Source organism: Suillus paluster, assembly GCF_016628075.1.
Source record: "Suillus paluster strain FC165 chromosome Unknown EDB91scaffold_1, whole genome shotgun sequence".
In the NCBI taxonomy this organism is placed as follows: Eukaryota; Fungi; Basidiomycota; class Agaricomycetes; order Boletales; family Suillaceae; genus Suillus; species Suillus paluster.
The window spans coordinates 1,338,255-1,354,758 of NW_024537561.1; the positions used below are offsets into that span (position 1 = coordinate 1,338,255).

Sequence of the window (16,504 nt, forward strand, 5' to 3'; positions counted from 1 at the left end):
CATTCTGCTCACGCACTGTAATATATCATCGTGTTCGTAATAGGATTTTTATCTCATGATGTACCTTTCCTTATCACTAGCTATGCGCAGCTTGTAACTTCATGCTTTCACGCACTAGTTCCTCTGCCACCGACCGTGTTACATGGATTAGTGAAGGTATACAATGTGTAATGCATGACAAGACAAATACAGATCAGTCAATGTCCATGCCCATCGAGCGCCCTTCCCCTTGCAAAAGTGCGCTTCTGCTTTTCGCTGGCACCTTTATTTTCTTTAACACTTCATTGGTTTCCTCCATTGCCGTTGGCTCAAGTAGCTTGACGGACACCGACTTCGCGGCCAATTTCTTTGTCCTGTGCGTGCGTTGTTTCTCCCGAGCAACCGACATTCTATAATAAAGGAAGTCAGTCTGGCATGGCAATACTCCGGGACTGGAAGTAATGACCTTTGCTTCCAGAATGCGTGCTCTCTCCGCTGCTTAATCTCCCCAATGCGTTTCATGGCGTTGATTGTGGTATGTACCAACTCGCGATCGTAGCGGACAGGTACATTTCTACGCTTCTCAAAGTCAATCGTAGAGTCCTTGTTGCAACAAGTGAGCAAAAAAATCTTCAGATCAAGAAAATAAATATACAATCGTCATTTCCTTCCCTGCTGCTTTACGGAAAGCCTTCGTCCATCTCACTTTGCGAGGATTTCGCTTCATTCTAGGAAGATATCAGAGATTGGTCAAGAGATATCACTAAGGAGTCGCTTGCTTGAAGTTTTTGTGGCATCTGAAGGTTTTGTTCAGTATGTGGACCCTGCGTGCTCTAGCATGGGACCGACTCACTTTGAAGTGCAAAACCGGAATACCTTTGAATCATTGCGGACGAAGGCACTTCCTGACCATGCTGTGAGATGTTGTATTGACAGTCCCAGTCTCTATTGCTCACCATGCCCAGGATACACGTTCGTTGAGCAGAAATAACATTTCTCGATACGCATATCTGCTTGCTGTAGCCTGTGGATGAAAGTGCAAAATATGAAGCTAAGATTTGCCGTGGGAAAAATATCCCCGACACCCCAACTGTTACTGAGAATTGCTATAAAGTTATCCTAGCTATGCTCTTCGGTGGTTACTGCATATCGAGGTAGTGAATGTCTGTTCTGTTGGCAACGCCAGCCCTACTAACTAGTATATTGGGCACGCAGTGAGCACAGGCTGAAAATTGAACATGATCATGGGCCCATTCTATCATTGCTTCAACTTCTCGACCATCTCTGGCACTACCTCAAAAAGGTCTGCTACTAATCCCACATCCGCCACTTGGAAGATGGGTGCGTCGGGATCCTAAAAACAATTTTAAAAAGGCTTGGGGCGTTACGCGGACGCACTTACCTTGTTTACTGCTATAATGAGTTTGGAATCCTTCATGCCGGCAAGGTGCTGGATAGCACCAGAAATGCCCAACGCCATGTACAGTTCAGGAGCCACCACCTTGCCTGTTTGTCCGACTTGCAGGGAGTTGTCTGCGTACCCTGCATCCACAGCAGCACGGGATGCTCCAACTGCAGCGCCAAGTGCATCAGCAAGAGGATACAGAGTAGACTGGAAAGTCTCGGCATTTTTCAATGCTCGCCCCCCAGAAACAACGCGACTGGCAACACCCAAGTCAGGTCGATCGGATTTCGTCAGAGATGTACCAAGATGCTCCGAGGGTGCATCGGAGACCTCAACAGGATCGAGGGCTTTGACTTCGCTCCCTGCTGCATCTTCTGCTCCAGCAGCCGCAAACGCGGTGGACCGGACAGTGAAGAACTTGATGGGAATGGAGGAGGATGCGCGGACTGTGGAGATGGCGTTACCAGCGTATATGGGACGAGTGAAGGTAGTGCTGCCCGATGCTGCGTCATGTTCGAGGGATGTAATGTCAGATACGGCCGGAACATCTAGTTTTGCCGCAACTCGAGGCAGAATAGACTTTGCCGAGCTCGAATGGGCGGAGACTACATGCGTGAAGGGCGAGTTCTGTGATAAGAGCTTCTCAAAGAGTGGAGATATTGTCTCAGGTAACAGCGTGCTGTACTGTGGGGATGCGGAATGGAGCAGTGTACTCAAACCATTCAATCTAGAAGGGATCAGCGATGATCCTAGGTAGCTGGAAGACATACCTCTTGGCTTTCTCCACGACAGATGGCACCTCCTCGGGGCTGCCTACGACAAGACCAGTGACTTGACCACCCAACTGAGATGCTGCCGTCAAGGCAGAAAGTGACGCGGAGTCGAGATCACCCTGGTGATGCTCCAAAAAGACCAGAGCATGGGGTGAGGGGGCTGTCGCGTAGCTGCGAGCGAGCAACCTGTTTAGCAGTGAAGTCCGTACTTTTAACATATCCTTGACTGAGCTTTGTCGAGGCCTCGGACGTGGTACCGGAATGGTTTATAATCATGATGCCGCTGAGTCTGTATGTACCTGTATGCGCACAGCAAAATCGTCATATGATTCTATTTCATTATCAGTACTGACCAATTCAACTCACAAGGTCAGTAGACTTGCAAGTTCAAAATAACCATCCGACCATTCACTGATTTCATATGGCAGACTCGATTCTATAAGACATGAACTCAGATGTGCACACGTTTCTAACAGGTTACCAGCATGTCGCGTTTCCCGACCTTTCCGACAGTCGCATTCATGACAACTCTGCCACCTACGTCAAGTCAGTCTCTCTTGATTTGGTGCCCTTCCGGGAGCGCGGTATGGAACTGCCGGCTTCTGCTGCCCTACTGCTTGCCTCGTTTTGTAACATACTGGGCTTGTACTGTGCATCCTCGGACATCATGATCGGGATTCTATTGCCAGACGGACTTGTCCCCGGTCGTTTCTGTTTGGATGCCGAAATGGTTTGGGACAATCTAGTAGACGAGGCTCGCCGTTCCCTGGACGGAATCACAGGCCCGAAGTTCACGGAATCTGAGTTGAAGAGTGAGCTCGGACTGAAAAAGGACCAGTCGCCGTTTACTGCCCTCTTTATCCTTGATGGACCAGAGAATCTACACATTCCAGACGACTCTCTTAGATCTCCTTTACTTTTATTCGATTCATCGGCGGCTTTGCTGTCTTTCCGGGCTTCATCGCGCCTTGTACACCCCTCTGTAGCCAATCAGTTGCTTTCCCAGATAGTGGTCCTGTCGGTACACGCAGCTCAGAATCTCACTTCAAAAATATCATCCCCTCCTCCCTATCCAGCCGACTTTGCATCTGCCATCGAATGTCTCTCCACAGATGCTCGTGCTTCCGTCTATAAGCATATCAGTCCTGTTGCCATTGCCACAGACTTTATCCTCCCTTACGTCCAAGCCTATCCCAATGCCCCAGCAGTGTGTTGGTACCATACTTTGTCAGCGGGCCTTAAAGACACGCTCGTCCCCGAAACATTGTCTTATGGCGATCTCCATGTCCGAGCCAACAGGTTGGCTCGATACCTAATATCTCGAAAATTGAAGCCTGAGGACAGGGTTGCCGTGTGTATGGATCGCAACCCACTGTTTCACATAGTCCTGTTCGGAGTTTTGCGTGCTGGAGGTTGTTATGTCCCGGTTGGTACTAGGTTATTGTTATTATTATATATGCTGATTTAATGCAAGATCGACCCCGAGCTTCCGGATGAAAGGAAGTCGTACATCGCAAAGGACTCGGGTGCTAGATTTGTAGTTTTGGAGTCTCATAAGCACTCCCCCGAGTTATTCGGGGAAATTGTTCTCGATCTTGACGATGATCGTATCTCGCGAGACATACTGGCATCGAACACAGCAGATATAGATGTCGCAGATCCCAACAATCTGGCGTATATGCTCTACACGTCTGGTAAATATCAGATAGCTCTTGTATCAAGTGAATCTGACAACAAATCCAGGCACCACCGGCACTCCGAAAGGCTGTCTTCTCACCCACGAAGGTCTCGCTGAAGCGATACTAGCGCTAAGCTCCTTCTCCGCTGCCGTCCGAATGGGTAATATTCGAGATGGAAGGTTTCTCGGCGTTGCCTGTAGGAACAGTCTTTCCCCCTCGTTTATCCTCCTGACTAGGGCTCTGGACCATAGCTGTTGCGTTCGACGTACATATCGCGGAGATTCTTATACCTCTCTCTCTGGGCATGGTGTTGCTTTCTGCGCCACGCAGCATACTTTTGGAGAACCTGCCTTATTATATCAGTCTTTTGGGCGTGACGCATGTTGGCATCGTGCCCAGTCTGATTGATGCAACCATGGGTACTGTTCAAGAGGACGAAGCGATGGGTGGAATCAACCTGCGATTTATCGCCAGTGGTGGAGAGAAAATCAGTGACTCGGTAAGCATCTTACATACTGATGCCCTACGGGTTCTGAAATGGGAATGATAGATTCTAGATAAGTGGGCGAATCATCCCAAAGTCAGACTCGCAAACTTCTACGGGTAACCGGCTGGTTATTCTTTCTACCGATCTCATTCTGACTATCTTCCCCAGGCCCAGTGAGGTAACCATAGGATGTTGTGCTCGATTTATGGATGTCAGCACACCCAAAGGCAACGTTGGGCAAGCCTTCGCCAATGTTGCGTCTTATGTCGTCGATCAGGACCTCAATATCTTACCACGGGGGGCTGTTGGAGAGCTCATTGTTGGCGGTCCCCTTGTTGGGCGTGGCTACCACGGACGTCCGGATCTAACGGCTAAAGTATTTATTGAGTGGCCGCAGAAAGGCTCTTGGGTGTATCGCACAGGGGATCTAACGCGCATGATGCCCGACGGATCATTGGAAATCATCGGCAGAATCGACACTCAGATCAAGTTACGCGGAGTGCGCATCGAGGCCGAAGGGGTGTCTGCTGTGCTTCAGCGAGCTGCTCGATCCTGCCTCCAGCTCAACCTCGATATTGGGACCATTCTAGGGACCCACCCAGAAATTGGAGGTGGCAACGCGCCGCAGCTCGTCTCTTTCATTTCCTGGGACACAGGAGTGTCAATTGCTACTCGTCGGGGCAGTTCTAGGCCAGGACTAGTGAAGCCAGGAAGGAACCTCTCGCGCATTTTGCGCGACGCTTGCGAGAGGGAACTCGCCAGTTACATGCGCCCTGCTCATATAATAGCTCTCAATTGGCTTCCGCTTAATGCTAACGGCAAGGCGGATATCAAAATCTTGACCTCTATCTTTTCAGAACTAGATATTAACGAATTGATCGGACTAGCTGAAGACCCTACCGGCCACGTTGACACCCCAGACGGTGACAGCCCTGTTTCTGACCTCGAAGAACGGATATTAGAACTCTTGAGAGAAAACTTTGGGATTGCGAGCTCCAGTGGACCTGTCGGTGTGCACACTAGTTTATTCGCGCTTGGAATGGACTCTCTGTCACTCGCACGGCTTGCATCCACGCTTAGGAGGTCCTTTGATATCGACATACCTGTCGCAGAAATCATGAAAACTCCCACTGTCCAGGCGCTGTCAACACGATTGGGAGGTCTCAACGTTTCGCGACCAGAAGGGGCCGTGTCGGAGATCCACCAATTCTCATCATTGTGGATGCCAGAAATTCAGAAGAAAATGCCACATCTTCACATAGAGCGTGTTCTTCCCTCTTACCCTATCCAAGAGGGTGTCCTGTACCGCTCTGAGAGCTCGCCAACCACGTGTGTGCAGCATGTCGTGATGCGCGTTCGAGATGGTGTCTTTATACCACAATTGCGTAGCGCCTGGGAGAAGGCAGTAACAGATATCGACATCCTAAGGTTTGAACTTTATCATATATTGATTGTCTCTTAATCTCACCCATGTTATCATGGTAGGACTGTATTTTTCTTTGGCAAGACCTTGGTTCAGGTGATTTTGTCGCGTGCGACCTGTCATCTACAGTGGGAGGAGTCTTCCATTCCGGCGAGCGACAATGAAACCTTTTCCAACTATTTCTTTGATGAAGAAGCCGCCGGAGCTGCTGCGGAGATGAACACTCGTATCACTTCTGTACCGCCCGTTCGTCTTCGGGTCTACCGTGGATCTTGCTGTGCTCATATTGTACTATCCATCCATCACGCGCTGTTCGATGCTATTTCTCTATCTCGCATGCTGAAGTACGTTGAGGACACATATCTTAGCAGGCCGCTTCCCCAATTAACCCCTCCCAATCAAATACTGGAGCACATAGCGTTTCGAGACTTGTCCCCTGCTCGAGAATATTGGACGTCGACACTTCGCAATTTTGACTGGTCTTCCCGCGACCTGATGGGCGTGGCCCAATCAGCCTCTCCTAAACGGATCTCCATAATCTTTGATACGCCGCTTTCATACTTTCAACAAATGCTTGTCCATTGTCAAGTCACTTTACAAGCCGTGTTGACTTGCACATTTGCTTCTGTGCTCGCGAACCATTTGTGTCAGTCCGACGACCTAATATTTGGGGTGAGGCTTACCATACTTGAGCTGGGCGTCATTGACTGTGCAGCTCAGATCATTAGATCAGGGAGATTAGCCCCTGTCGAGAGTATGGACGACGCCCTCATCCCTCTGCTATCCCTTGTCCCCATGCGCGTCAACCTCAACAACCCTGATTGTCTTCGTAAAGTCCAGGATGACATCATTGCTGCCATTCCATTCGAAAATGTTTCTCTTGGGCAGGTGCAGAAATGGGTTAGACCAGGTGCTGCTCTATTCGACATTCTTTTCTCGGTCACGCACAAAGACAAGATTGCGTACGAACTTTTTGACGTCGTGCGGAGTGAATTGCCTCAGCCTGACGTGAGTTTTCTACCTCATATTCGGTCATGCTTAGCTTTAGCTAGCTTCATTCAGTTCTTCCTGTCGGTGGAGATTGTGGTGGACATCTCAGCGGACAAGCTCATTCTTCAGGCAGCCTTCTATGACGACGGATCGCAAGTCGCCAATATCGAATCAATGCTTCTTCAATTTGAGTCTGCGGCCCGCGGTGTGGTAACTTCTGGAGTGCCCAGTGTCATCGTTCCACGGAAGTCTCTAGCCAGTCGAGCGGAATCCACACCACTGGTCGATACTACCGATGGTAACCATGACCCGAGCATGGAAAGGGACGTTAGTGTAGCCCTATATCCTGTCAGGGAGATCATGGCTCGGTTTTTGGGTGTCGATCCCCAACAGCTATTGTCGAGAACATCGTTCATTGCTCTGGGTCTCGATTCTATCAGGTCGGTGGGGCTTTCACGAGCACTCAAGGAAGAAGGATACTATGTAACTGCATCGGAACTTATGAAGTTCGCATGTCTGGCTGGGCTAGAGTCCTTACCAAGCCTATCTCAAGATGCTGACCGTGCGCAGTTGGAGTTGGAAGCTCAGGATCTACTTCAAGAAGAATGTCGCATACTAGAGTCACATTTTGACGTCGCTACTTGTCGATTTTCTGATCGCGATGAAGCCAGGATACTTCCAACGACCGCCTTGCAGGCAGGGATGTTATCGCAGGTATAAAAAAAAGCTCCTCTCCCTGTAGTGCAGTTGCTGATATATTTCATGTTCAGACGGTTGTCTCCTCAGGCTTACTTTATAATCATGTATTCGTGTTAGAGCTGTCAGCTTCCGTGGAGCACTCCCAACTCCGTCAAGCCTGCCACTCCGTTGTCACGAGCTTTGACATCTTGAGGACAACGTTCCATTACATCGTCGACCTCGGGAAATGGGCGCAAGTTTCGCACTCTGATGTGCTCGTGATTTGGACCAAAGCACTCCTGCGCCCTGGAGAATCTCTAGATGCGATGTTAAAAACTGTCATCGCATCGATGAGCGTATCAGAGCAGGGAACATCCACGTCACCATTGGCTTTTTGTTTGGTCGAACAGCAGGAAGACGCCAGTGTCAAGAAATATAGCCTTGCCATTGCCATGCATCATGCTATATATGATGGTGTTTCCATCGGAACGCTCCTCGAAGAGATGGAACGAGTATATCAAGCACATCCTCCCTCGAAACTGCCTCAATTCTACGACGTGCTTCCCTTGATACTCCAAGAAGAACAACAAAGTATTCCCTTTTGGGTTCAATATCTTCAAGACTTTCATCCTGTTCCACTACCTCGCGTGGAATCTACACAGCTTCCGTCGGTCATCTGTTCTCGCCAATTGAGGCTAGACTACCATGTTCTGAAGACGGCTGCTAGTGATGCGGGTGTTACTCTTCAGTGTTTGGGGCAGGCAGCTTGGTCCAAGCTTGTCTCATCGAAAGTGACTTCCTATGATATAATGTTCGGACATGTTGTTTCCGGACGCTCTTTTCCAGGCTACGAAGACGTTATTGGACCCATGCTGGTACGTCCTTTGATCGAGGGGCGAGCTTACGCTGACCATGCGTGTAGAACACCATACCATGTCGTGTTCGTTTCGATGAAACTACGACGAATAGGGATTTATTGCGTTCTATTCACGCAAATAACTTAGCTGCGTTAGAGTGGCAACATACTTCGCTCCGTACCATACAGTCAAAGACAGGGCTCTTTGGTTTATGGGACAGTATATTCGTCTTTCAACCTCTCAAGTCCAGCAATTCAAATCCCTTGTGGAGTTTGCTCAATCCAGATGAGTTTCAAGCTAACATCCAGGTACAGACTTTGCTCTCTCTGTATACTTTTACTCATGGGGCTACTTTAGTATCCATTGAACTGCGAGTTTCACGAAACGGATAATGGATTTTCCGTGACGCTGGCCTGCCTGTCGAATGTCATGGATCTGGAGTCCTTGGATCATGAAATGTTACAGCTTGAAGCCTTTCTCGGAACTATTGTCTTCCAGCCAAATGCTAAGGCCGTCGCAGATGTTCCCTCTGACGGCACAAAGTCTTCCGTCTCTAGCGGTGTGCTGGTCGCCAGCATTGTACCCCGTAGAGCAATCCACCACTTACCTATCGCGTTAGTCAACGTGCTAACTTCAGTCACCAAATGTCCCCTCGACAGGCTGGTCTCGGACAGACCAGTTGCAGCTATTGGGATAGACTCGATAACAGCAATCCAGCTCAGTGCAAAATGTAGGGAAGCAGGAATTGCGTTAACCATTGCGGACATCGTCGCTTGCCGTACAATTGGTGAATTGGCCACAAAAGCCGTCGAAGTGGAAAGACGGCCAAGTCCCCATCCACTGCCGCAGGCTTATTTAGTCCCTGAGATCGATTGTCAAGCTGTCGCCAACAAACTCCCATCCGACCGGCGCGAAGACCTCACGGTTACTCGGGCAGCCCCTGGCATGAAATGGATTATTTGCGCTTGGCAAAGAAGTCACTATGCCCGATTTCAGCACGTCTTCGCCTATAGAATAACTCAGAAAGTCGACCCCGAAAAACTGCGCAGCTCTTGGATAGAGTTCATTGCTCGACATCCCATTCTTAGGTCAACATTCGTCTCCACAAAGTCTCATTCAAATGTCCAAATAGCGACCTTCAGTACTGACAAAATGGGAAGTTCATTCACCGTCGAGCCATTCGACGATTTGCCCAACAACACAGAGAACCTGAATGCGCGGATGAACGCGGTCATCTCTTACCCACCTCCAATTGATGGACCTCAAACCTGCGGACTACTTTTGAATGGCTTGCGCAGCCAATATTTCCTGATTAGAATGCATCATTTCCAATATGATGCCTGGAGTCTTGCGCTTTTGATTGAAGATCTTTCTCGTGCCTACCTAGGACAACCTTCATCGGTCACGTCAGATTATGAAACCTTCATGTCAACATTTGCACCGACAGCAGAAAATCTCCGGGAACAGGAAGAATATTGGCGGTCCATCTTCTCACCCTCTTTCCGGCCGCTATACTTTCCTCAGCTCAGTACTCCTGCAGCCCAGGATGGGGTTGCCTCTAGAACTGTCGTTATCGTAAAGGATGCGGTGCACGGGGTATCTGCTCTTGAACAGCGTGCTCGGCTGCATGGCGTGTCACTACAGAGCGTTTTGCTGGCATGCTGGACGTACATCCAGTCTTTCTATATCTCGTCAGAAGAAGTGACGTTTGGGTTATGGCACGCAGGTCGAACAGGACCTATCAAAGATATTGACAGATTGGCATTCCCCTGCATGAACGTGCTACCAATGCATGCTTGTATTGGGAGCAACAGCGTCATAGACGTTGCTCGTAGCATTCAAGAAGACCTCCGGTTGCGCACTCCTGTCGTCCAGCAGACTGATCTTCAAATGGTAGACCAGTGGATAGGAGGCATGGGTGCACCATTGTGCAATGTGTTTGTCAACTTGATTAGACTTCCGTCAGACGACAAGGAGGCAGAACTATTTGAATCGGTAGATGTCAGTAAGGTCCCCAAACGAAATTGCTTGCAGATCTGACTATCATTCACAGATTACCTACACGATACCGGAAAACGTTCCAGAACCCGATCCAAAAATCGTTGATTGGATCCCTATGTCGAATCTTATACAGGTCAGATTCACGACATATTTCTCACCAGCAGACCATGCTGAATTGCAATTTAGGACGATGTTATGGTTGAAATTATTGTACACCCTTGGGATGATACAATAACGATGACGATCGAGTGTGCTCCAGCTATCATGGATATCCAGCTCGCCAGGAGAATTATTGACTACTGGTCAGAAATAGTTGGAGATCATTGGGAGAGTGCTCCTGTCGACGTTAAGACTACAGTAATGTAATGGATGGCCAGTACTCGAGTACTCAGTCTAGATGCGATGACCTCTGCGGGCAGCGTCCAAGCACTCTTGCTCTAAACCGCCGTACCAGATAACCTCGATACCGGCATCCTTCAACTTTTGTGCACCCTCACATTTGACGAAATCATCTGGCTCCCGTACACCTATGATGCAACGTCTGATCCCGGCGCGAATGAGGGCATCAGCGCAGGCAGGCAGGCCCGATGTTCTGACTGAGCATGGTTCAAGCGTGGTATAAACGTCTACGTGGCGAAGAAGGTCTTCTATGACAGGCGCCGCTTCCCATGGCCATGGGGAAACGAGAGATTGCAGCTGTGGGGAAGAGAGACTTTCCATCTTGGCCAAAGCATTTGCCTCGGCATGAGTGTTCCCTGGCAATTCCCTTGAGAAACCCTTCGACAGCACGATTGGGTTCGAGTCTGGCAAACGTGCCACAAGAACACATCCTACACAGAATGCTGTCGGGACGGGTTCGCAGTACGCAGCTTGCTCTAATGCCTGACGTACGAATGAATCGTGCTCGTGCTCATCGGAAGTCGGTAGTTTAAACGTCGGCGTCATCTGTGGTTTAAGTCCTGCCAGATTGCATGTCAGCTTCGTTACTAGTGCCTCTTCTACGTACCTTACTTACTCCCTCTTGGAGACCCGAAGCAGGTCGAAGCACTTAGTAATTAACGGTTATGGAAGTACAACCTGCTGAGGCAGTGAGGTCGGGACTCGGCAGCAAGAGTACTCGACCTTCGGCGGCATTAACAGTAATATTACGTAATCACATGTGGCGCGGCGAAATCCGCGTAAATTCAATGGAATTGTTCAGCACAAGTAACGTCTTCAAGTTGCTCATGAACCATTATGTCCTCGCCTTCTGCAGATCCTGTTGACCGTGTCGTCGAGGAAGATGATACAATGGCCTCCGTTCACGAGGAAGAAGGGGAAGGGGATGCTACTATGGCAGATCCCCAGGGCATCTCGGATGATAGCTCTGAGGAAGCGGAGGAAGATGAGGAAGAGGCGAGGAGAATTAGGGAGGGCTTCATCGTAGACGAAGACGAAGACGAGGATGAGGAGGATGACGATGAAGAGGCAAGGCAACGAAGAAGGAAGCGGCGTAAGAGGAGACATCGGAGACGTGGTAAGCATATGAATTGGGTTTGCTAATAAATTGTTCTGAGTGGTTTCTCAGAAGAGGAAGAAGCCTTGGAAGATGATGACCTTGAGCTGCTGGAGGAAAATACAGGTACCTCATTCAGGAATCGACTGACACGTTTGCGACGCGGGCCAGAAGGTGGTTCTCCACCCGCTGCATCGACCTCTAAACGCAAGCAAGTTGTGGAATCATCAGAAGACGACTTGGATGACGAGGACCTGCCACAAGTCCGGGATATTCAGCATATTTGGGATGATGAGCGCGCTGGGGGTGGACGGGAAGATGATGAAGACATGGACGATTTCATCGACTATGAAGATGAAGACGAGGGTGCTGGTGCCATGGATGAACAGGAACGCGAGGAGCGACGGAGAGAAAGGAAAAAGCGAGAGAGGGAGAGACGGAGAGCCCTTGGTTCTCGTCCTGAGTTAGCTGGCATCGACGACGTGTAAGTCAAAAATCATTCCTTCGATCACATCATTGACATGCATGCAAATTCAGGGCATGGGACGAAATACATGGTGTCTTTGGAGACGGTCATGACTATGATTGGGCCTTACTGGGTGATGATGAAATGGAATTCGAGGAAGAGCGTCTCAAGCCCGAGATGAGATATCAAGATGTACGTGTATTATCTCAACTTCTCCCCGTAGAATATATTAACTCTTTTATTAGGTATTTGAACCATCAGAGATACGGGCGCGTATGTTGACCGAGGATGATGATTTGATTCGGGCGCAAGACATACCGGAGCGCATGCAATTAGCAACTTCGTCGCTTTCTCAATCATCGACGCTGTCTCTTCATCAGAATCTCACCGAAGCTGACCTGGACGATGCAGCAATGTGGGTTACCGTGCGGCTATCCCCTCGGAAGACAAGAGACTTCTTTAGTCAGGATGGCCCGTATAACATGTATCGCGAGCCTTTGGTTATGGCTGTGACCTATGCTCTTCGCTTTCTCTTCGTCCAGGAGTTCGAGGTTCCATATATTTGGACTCACAAACGGGACTACATCTCGTATTTCAACCCTCAAGAAATGCGCACTCGAGTCCAGCTCATCAGCCTTGCTGAACTCTGGCGCATACACTCACTTGGCCAGAAATACCGGTCTTTAGCTCAAAGACGGAACGCCTTGGCATTGTCCTATACACGTCTGGGCGTCGAGGACGAGTATTTCGAGCAAACAATCCGGCCAAAAATCGACAATGTAGAGGTTGTCACCGATGCGACCGAATGGTTGACCATGACATATAAGCTCAAGAAGCAGGATTCCTTTGACTTCCAGTTCCACGACGACGAGGATCAACCAGAAACCAGAAAGCGAAAGGCTCCCAGTCGCATATCTGCGTATGAGGTAGCCAAGAAGAGTATAGTTTCCAAACTTGCTGATGTATGCCAATACTTCTCTGAGTTATATGCATACATTTATCTTCTGGCGTATTACAGGGCTTCGGAATCAAACCACACGAAGTGGTTTATAACTTCGTTGCACAAGAGAATGCGCATTTCGTCGATGATCAGGAACTGAATCCCATTGCGTTTGCGGAGCAGTTTACGGATCCCGATGCCACTGTGGCACAACCCGCTGAAGAGTTACTGCGCCGTGCTCGGATGATTCTTGCAACAGAACTTGGCAAAGATCCTTTATTGCGTCAGGCAATGCGAGATCTCTTCAAGACTGATGCTCTAATCTCTGTATTGCCAACGGAGAGGGGAATGGCCAAAATCGATGAGCACCATCCGTACTTTGTGAGTACTGTCGTGCCTTCAGATCGATCGCTCATCTTTCTTTGCATCAGAATTTCAAGTACCTCCATCACAAGAGTATTACGCAGATGATGGACACGCCTCAATTTCTTCATATCCTTGCGGCAGAAGCTGAGCTTTTGGTCACTGTCTCGACATTCCTTACCAACGAGGCGAAGTCGAAGTTCGAGCGCAGACTCAATGATGCTTTTGCATCTGACAGTTATAGTGATACTGCCCGAGCTTGGAATGAAGAGCGATCGCGTGTCGTTCAAGAGGCCCTTGAACAGCACCTCATACCTGTGGGCATCAAGTGGGCACGGGAATGGCTTCGAGAGGAAGTGGAAGACACACTCGCGGCTCACTGCGGCAACGTTTTGCGAGAGGTGCCTTTCTCACTATCTTGTTATTGGTCTATCATTGACTCGTTCTCAGCGCATTGACGTGGCTCCGTATATCACTCCCGAAATGAAACCTGGTGACACCGCGTCTGTGCTCGCCGTGTCTTGGGGCAAGGGAGACCCTCAAAAGGATGCAATCACCCTCGTTTTCCTGGACGAGGCAGGAAGACTGCGCGAGCATATCAAAATTGATAATCTTGTTGATCGCGATTATCAGGACGAGTTCACGGATCTTTTGAAGCGGAGACGTCCAGATGTCGTTGTCGTGGGTGGGTTGAGCATGGCCACGACGAAGTTGTCATCCAAGGTCAGGTCACTTATTACGGGAGAACCAACAAATCCGGAGCAAATAGCAAACGGTACAGACGGTTGGGGATCTTCAGAGGCCCCCAAGGAAGCAAACGAACAGACGTTCAACATTCCTGTGATGTATGTTCGTGACGAAGTTGCTCGCATGTACCAACACAGCAAACGAGCTGCGGAGGAATTCAGCGCACTGTCGCCTGTTGCCAAATACTGTGTTGGACTTGCTCGGTATACTCAGAGTCCGTTGAACGAGTTCGCCGCGCTTGGACACGACATTACTGCCATCACGTTCGAGGATGAAGATCAGCACTTGGTAAGTAACGACTGCACCCTTCCAAGCTCATGCTGACCCGTGTGTAGATCCCCAAGGAAAAGTTACTCTCAGCCCTGGAGCGAACTTTGGTTGATGTCACGAACAAAGTTGGAGTTGATATCAACCGTGCTGTCAACGATTCCTACTATCAGCACTTATTGCCTTTCGTTTGTGGACTCGGCCCACGAAAAGCCCAGGTCTTAGTCAAGAAGATTTCCGCCATGGTCAGTGCTACCCTTTTTTTCTCGTTCGGTCGTTGTTCACGAACCGCCAATAGGGGGGAAATCTGATCAATCGTGATCAATTCATCAAATCGTCATTGTTAACAACCAAAATTTTCCTTAATGCCGCTGGATTCCTGCGCATCTCGCGAGATCCCGAAGTCAAACCTGTCAAGAATCGCCATGCTGACGATGACGTCCAAGATCCCCTGGATGACACTCGTATTCACCCCGAGGATTATGAATTGGCGCGCAAAATGGCAACTGATGCCCTGGAGTTGGATGAAGAAGACATTCATGATGAACATCCTTCTCACGTTGTGTCAGTCATTATGCAAGACGCTGATAACGAAAGAAAGTTGAACGAACTCAACCTCGACGAGTTTGCCGTCAGCATGTACGAGGCAAATGAAGATCGAAAACGTCACACGCTCAATATCATTCGGGAGGAGTTGCTGAAACCATTCTCCGAGCAGAGGTCTCCTTTCCCCTCTCTAGGGCCATGGGATGTTCTTACGATGCTCAGTGGAGAGACCCCTCGGACTCTCCGTATGGGTCTCATCGTCTCGATTCTGCTGGTCCGCCTTGAACCAACCTTCATTCATGTTCGTTTGGATTCCGGTATCGAGGGCGTCATCGAGATGGGGTACCTTACCGAGGACGGCAATATAGCGCCCAAGGAAGTCGTCAAGAAAGGACAGACCATACAGGGTGTCATCGTTGATGTCAAACTGGATTTACCTGCAGACCAGTTCTTCGTTAAGGTGTCTGTTCGACAATCTGATCTTCGTGCTGGAGACGGCCTCTTCCGACGCGTCAAACGAGATGACCACTGGAACCTTCCACAGTTCGAACGGGATCAGGAGATGCAGGCTCGTAAAAAACGCGCTGAGATTGACCGGACGAGGAGGGTAGTCAAACATCCCAATTTCCACAACTTCAACGCTAGCCAGGCTGAGAACTACCTTGACAAGCAACAGCGTGGCGATGTAGTAATTCGTCCGTCTTCCAAAGGCGTTGATCACCTCGCGGTAACTTGGAAGGTCGACGACAAGCTCTATCAGCACATTGGTACGTGCTTGCATCACCGAAGAGCGACTTCAATTCAACCCCGTCACAGACGTTACCGAAATCAATACAGGGCAGGGAGGGACTCTACTCGTCGTCGATGAAAAGCATCAATACGCTGATCTGGATGAGTTGATTGTTAATCACGTTCAGGCAACCGCCCGCAAAGTTGAGGAGTTGATGGCTCATGAGAAATTCAAGCACGGCTCTGAAGACGAACTTCGTAAGCAAGAGGCCCTATACTTGGACCTTTGAGATTAATCTTGATGTTCCAGATCTGTTTTTGAAGAACTTCGTTGCAGCCAATCCTGCGAAGAGTATATACGGCTTTACCTTGAACCGGAGAAAGCCTGGTCATTTCAACCTGTGCTTCCTTGCTAACAAGAACTCCACCGTTCAGACATGGGTTAGTAGTTCGTCACTTGTGTGTGTCATGCTCAATCGTATCACAGCCTGTCCGAGTTATGCCCGAATCTTATTGTCTATTCGATGCCGCAGTAGCTGGTGTTCCCGAGCTTTGTGACGCTTTCAAAGTTAGGTGAGCTTGAGTGTTCCTTCCAAGTTATGTATCAGCTGACTTTGTCCAGGCATCTACATCAATCTCAAAATTTGGCTGGTTCTGCTGCTGTCGCTGGAGGGAAAAC

General features: G+C 49.2%; 5 protein-coding genes across 5 annotated transcripts; 2 read left to right on the forward strand and 3 right to left on the reverse strand.

Moving 5' to 3' along the window:
• Positions 1 to 98: 98 nt before the first annotated feature.
• EDB91DRAFT_30864 (ribosomal protein L24e-domain-containing protein) lies at positions 99 to 1,130 on the reverse strand. Its single transcript, XM_041326805.1, has 6 exons — positions 936 to 1,130; positions 833 to 884; positions 759 to 776; positions 635 to 707; positions 446 to 582; positions 99 to 389 (listed from the first exon to the last, which is right to left on the reverse strand). The coding sequence occupies exons 1-6, from the start codon at positions 985 to 987 to the stop codon at positions 194 to 196; spliced, it is 528 nt and encodes a 175-aa protein (XP_041184522.1). The 5' UTR covers positions 988 to 1,130; the 3' UTR covers positions 99 to 193.
• On the reverse strand, positions 1,063 to 2,413 carry EDB91DRAFT_1093950 (DHS-like NAD/FAD-binding domain-containing protein). Its single transcript, XM_041316851.1, has 3 exons — positions 2,155 to 2,413; positions 1,382 to 2,111; positions 1,063 to 1,333 (listed from the first exon to the last, which is right to left on the reverse strand). The coding sequence occupies exons 1-3, from the start codon at positions 2,373 to 2,375 to the stop codon at positions 1,238 to 1,240; spliced, it is 1,047 nt and encodes a 348-aa protein (XP_041184523.1). The 5' UTR covers positions 2,376 to 2,413; the 3' UTR covers positions 1,063 to 1,237.
• Positions 2,414 to 2,490: 77 nt separating this feature from the next.
• On the forward strand, positions 2,491 to 10,652 carry EDB91DRAFT_31035 (uncharacterized protein). The gene is made up of 14 exons (XM_041326810.1): positions 2,491 to 2,526; positions 2,586 to 3,583; positions 3,632 to 3,851; positions 3,901 to 4,032; positions 4,088 to 4,335; positions 4,387 to 4,439; positions 4,492 to 5,751; positions 5,809 to 6,754; positions 6,809 to 7,450; positions 7,507 to 8,289; positions 8,337 to 8,579; positions 8,629 to 10,272; positions 10,325 to 10,405; positions 10,459 to 10,652. Exons 2-14 carry the CDS (start codon positions 2,603 to 2,605, stop codon positions 10,636 to 10,638), a joined length of 7,413 nt encoding a protein of 2,470 aa, XP_041184524.1. The 5' UTR covers positions 2,491 to 2,526; positions 2,586 to 2,602; the 3' UTR covers positions 10,639 to 10,652.
• A 13-nt stretch (positions 10,653 to 10,665) lies between these two features.
• Positions 10,666 to 11,217, reverse strand: EDB91DRAFT_1241750 (diaminohydroxyphosphoribosylamino-pyrimidine deaminase; the record flags this gene model as incomplete). Its single annotated transcript, XM_041322116.1, has 1 exon — positions 10,666 to 11,217. The coding sequence occupies one exon, from the start codon at positions 11,215 to 11,217 to the stop codon at positions 10,666 to 10,668; it is 552 nt and encodes a 183-aa protein (XP_041184525.1).
• Positions 11,218 to 11,562: 345 nt separating this feature from the next.
• On the forward strand, positions 11,563 to 16,402 carry EDB91DRAFT_1041738 (SH2 domain-containing protein; the record flags this gene model as incomplete). The annotated part of the gene is made up of 12 exons (XM_041312945.1): positions 11,563 to 11,788; positions 11,840 to 12,251; positions 12,305 to 12,425; positions 12,479 to 13,195; positions 13,252 to 13,554; positions 13,605 to 13,937; positions 13,987 to 14,571; positions 14,619 to 14,795; positions 14,849 to 15,863; positions 15,913 to 16,083; positions 16,136 to 16,266; positions 16,313 to 16,402. 12 exons carry the CDS (start codon positions 11,563 to 11,565, stop codon positions 16,400 to 16,402), a joined length of 4,281 nt encoding a protein of 1,426 aa, XP_041184526.1.
• Positions 16,403 to 16,504: the final 102 nt, after the last annotated feature.

What these genes read in the sequence shown, in the direction of transcription:
- EDB91DRAFT_1093950 (XM_041316851.1), bottom strand. Translation starts at nt 2,375, where the DNA reads ATGTTAAAAGTACGGACTTCACTGCTAAACAGGTTGCTCGCTCGCAGC. An exon ending in GTCGTGGAGAAAGCCAAGAG is followed by an intron (nt 2,112 to 2,154) that starts GTATGTCTTCCA and finishes GATCCCTTCTAG; the next exon opens with ATTGAATGGTTTGAGTACAC. An exon ending in TCATTATAGCAGTAAACAAG is followed by an intron (nt 1,334 to 1,381) that starts GTAAGTGCGTCC and finishes AATTGTTTTTAG; the next exon opens with GATCCCGACGCACCCATCTT.
- EDB91DRAFT_30864 (XM_041326805.1), bottom strand. Translation starts at nt 987, where the DNA reads ATGCGTATCGAGAAATGTTATTTCTGCTCAACGAACGTGTATCCTGGG. An exon ending in CAGGGAAGGAAATGACGATT is followed by an intron (nt 583 to 634) that starts GTATATTTATTT and finishes TGTTGCAACAAG; the next exon opens with GACTCTACGATTGACTTTGA. An exon ending in CACGCATTCTGGAAGCAAAG is followed by an intron (nt 390 to 445) that starts GTCATTACTTCC and finishes CCTTTATTATAG; the next exon opens with AATGTCGGTTGCTCGGGAGA.
- EDB91DRAFT_31035 (XM_041326810.1), top strand. Translation starts at nt 2,603, where the DNA reads ATGAACTCAGATGTGCACACGTTTCTAACAGGTTACCAGCATGTCGCG. An exon ending in ACGTTATTGGACCCATGCTG is followed by an intron (nt 8,290 to 8,336) that starts GTACGTCCTTTG and finishes CCATGCGTGTAG; the next exon opens with AACACCATACCATGTCGTGT. An exon ending in AACTATTTGAATCGGTAGAT is followed by an intron (nt 10,273 to 10,324) that starts GTCAGTAAGGTC and finishes TATCATTCACAG; the next exon opens with ATTACCTACACGATACCGGA.